Source organism: Papaver somniferum, chromosome 5 (assembly GCF_003573695.1).
Source record: "Papaver somniferum cultivar HN1 chromosome 5, ASM357369v1, whole genome shotgun sequence".
NCBI lineage: Eukaryota > Viridiplantae > Streptophyta > Magnoliopsida > Ranunculales > Papaveraceae > Papaver > Papaver somniferum.
The window spans coordinates 182976618-182979273 of record NC_039362.1 but is presented as its reverse complement, the minus strand read 5'-3'; the positions used below and the strand labels follow the sequence as shown (position 1 = coordinate 182979273).

The 2656-nt window shown below is 42.8% G+C and overlaps 1 protein-coding gene across 1 annotated transcript; it reads left to right on the top strand.

The window, feature by feature from the left end:
• Positions 1–622: 622 nt before the first annotated feature.
• LOC113280261 lies at positions 623–2023 on the top strand. Its single transcript, XM_026528908.1, has 2 exons — positions 623–1044; positions 1606–2023. The coding sequence occupies exons 1-2, from the start codon at positions 623–625 to the stop codon at positions 2021–2023; spliced, it is 840 nt and encodes a 279-aa protein (XP_026384693.1).
• Positions 2024–2656: the final 633 nt, after the last annotated feature.

Genomic DNA, 2656 nt, shown 5'->3' with positions numbered 1-2656 from the left:
CATATGTCTGCGCATGGAGACTAGCAGACATGCCAGGAATAGATACCAAGATTATCCAGCACGAACTTCGAATACATCCTGGCACAGCTCCTTTTAGACAAAAGGTACGAAAGATAGCATCAGAGTATCACCAACCAATTGAAAAAGAGCAACGAAAGTTTCTAGAAGCAGGGTTTATCAAGGAAGTGAAATATCCAACATGGATTTATAACATGGTCATCGTACCAAAGAAAAATGGCGGAGCCAGAATATGCATTGACTTCACCAACCTCAATAAATCCTTCCCTAAGGACAGCTATCCTCTCCCCAGTATCGACCAGCTGGTAGAAGCTGTGGAAGGATACGAAGAATTTTCATTCATGGATGGGTATTCAGGTTACAATCAAGTAGCACTGGCAGAAGAATATCAACAACATACAACGTTCTACACCCCACATGGCCTCTATTTTTACACATAGATTCCCTTTAGTCTGAGGAACGCAGGGAAACATACCAAAGAATGGTCGATGCTATCTTCAAGCCGTGGATTGGTAAAACCTTGGAAGTCTACGTCAATGACATGCTTGTTAAGAGTAAGCTACAGAAGAATCACCATCAAGACCTGAAATAAATTTTCGAGGCCATGAGAAAACACAGCATGAAGGTAAATTCTGAAAAATGCACATTCGGTGTCACATCCGGGAAGTTCCTTGGGTATCTAGTAACAAAAAGGGGCATCGAGGTCGACCCGGCCAAGATCCAAGCCATCGTGGAAATGCCTTCCCCGAAGAACTTGAAAGAAGTACAAAAGCTTAACGGATCACTGGCAGCATTGGGAAGATTCATCTCTAGATCATCGGACAAATGCAAGCACTTCTTCAATATCCTCAAAAAGGGAAATAAATTTGCATGGACCACTGAATGTGAAGAAGCTTTTCATAAAATCAAGGATTACTTGGATACAATCCCGATCCTCCCAAAACCAGATCCCGATGAAGTGTTAGCTCTCTACATAGCAGCAACCGAAGACGCAGTCAGCCAGTTCTGGTTAAAACCAACACGAAGGTAGAACAACTAGTCTACTACGTTAGTAAAACCCTCAACTCCGCAGAAAGAAATTACACGAAGATTGAGCAACTCATCTTGGCGTTGGTCTGAGTAACACAAAAACTGAGGACCTATTTTTTGACGCATTACGCCCGGGTTCCATGCAAAGCACCGCTGGAAGCCATCCTCAAAAACGCTGGAAAAGTGGGGAGAATAGCCAAATGGAATACTCATCTTGACCAATTCAACATCATCCACGAAGTCCAAACTGCGCAAAAATCACAAGTGCTAGCGGATTTCCTAGCAGATCTACCATTGTAAAATGACAAAGAAGTAAAGGACATCCCAGAAGCCGAACAAGAAGATAAAGACCCAATTGATGTTCTCGAACCGTCAAGCCAAAGAAGATGGAAGGTCTTTGTGGACGGATCAAGGAACAGAAAAGGAGCAGGTATAGGCATCGTTGTTCCACACCCACCGGAGATAGAATTGTACATGCCCTAAGACTGGAATTCCGGGGGCATACCAATAACATTGTGGAATACGAAGCTGTGGTACATGCTCTTCGGATAATCATAGAGATGTGGATTCAGATGTACGTTTGACAAGAGAATCACAGCTTGTCATTCTCCAAATAGGCTTTCAATATAATGTGTACGATGAGACCCTCTCTTCGTATATGGCCTTGGTTCATACCCTAGCAGCACAAGCGCCCAATATCAAGTTTAGACATCTGTGCAGAAAAGACCTGAGGCATGATGACGCTTTAGCATACATATTATCTATGGTGAAGGATGAAAATGTCAAATCCATCAAGATAACCAGAGTATACGAACCGTCGATTCTTCCGCAACAATCCTTCGCTACAAATTGTGAAGACGATGTAGAGGAGGATATAGACGATGATGCAGGGGAAGACATAGCCGGTGACTTCGTGGAAGATAATATCGTGGCAAGGTCAAAGGAAGATGAAAACTTCAATAATGAAGAAGATTGAAGGATCGAAATCCAGCAGTACCTTGAAGAAGGTGCGCTTCCAGCAGATTTAAAACAAGCTCGAAAGATACAATCAAAGGCAGGAAGATATGACCTTCCGGACGGAATCCTCTACAAAAAATCTTTCTAAGGGCCTCTGTTGCGCTGCTTGTCCAGACAAGAAGGCCATTACATCTTAAAAGATATCCACTATGGAGACATAGGGAATCACAGCGGAATGAGATCATTGGCTGAAAAAGCTAAAATGCAAGGATATTACTGGCCACAGATGATACGAGATGCATCCAAGATGTCTAAAATATGTGAAGAATGTCAACGCTTTGCCAAGAGAATCCATGATCCAGCCACGAAGCTAAATTCAGTGGATAGCCCCTGGCCATTTTCAAAATGGGGGGTAGACATCGTCGAACCTTTAGTCCAAGGAACGGGGAAAAGATGGTTCCTAATCGTGGCCACAGATTACTTCAGAAAATGGGTAGAAGCAAAAGACCTAGCCAGAATCAGAGACATAGATATGTTCACGTTCATTTGGAAAAACATCATCTGCAGATTTGGTATCCCAGCGGAAATTGTCTCCGACAATGGCAAGCAGCTTCAAGAAAAGAATATAGACATGTTCTTTGATACTTTCAAG

Coding starts and splice junctions, on each gene's coding strand:
- LOC113280261 (XM_026528908.1), top strand. CDS start 623: ATGAGAAAACACAGCATGAAGGTAAATTCTGAAAAATGCACATTCGGT. Junction 1,045..1,605: donor TGGTTAAAACCAACACGAAG/GTAGAACAACTA, acceptor GGATAATCATAG/AGATGTGGATTCAGATGTAC.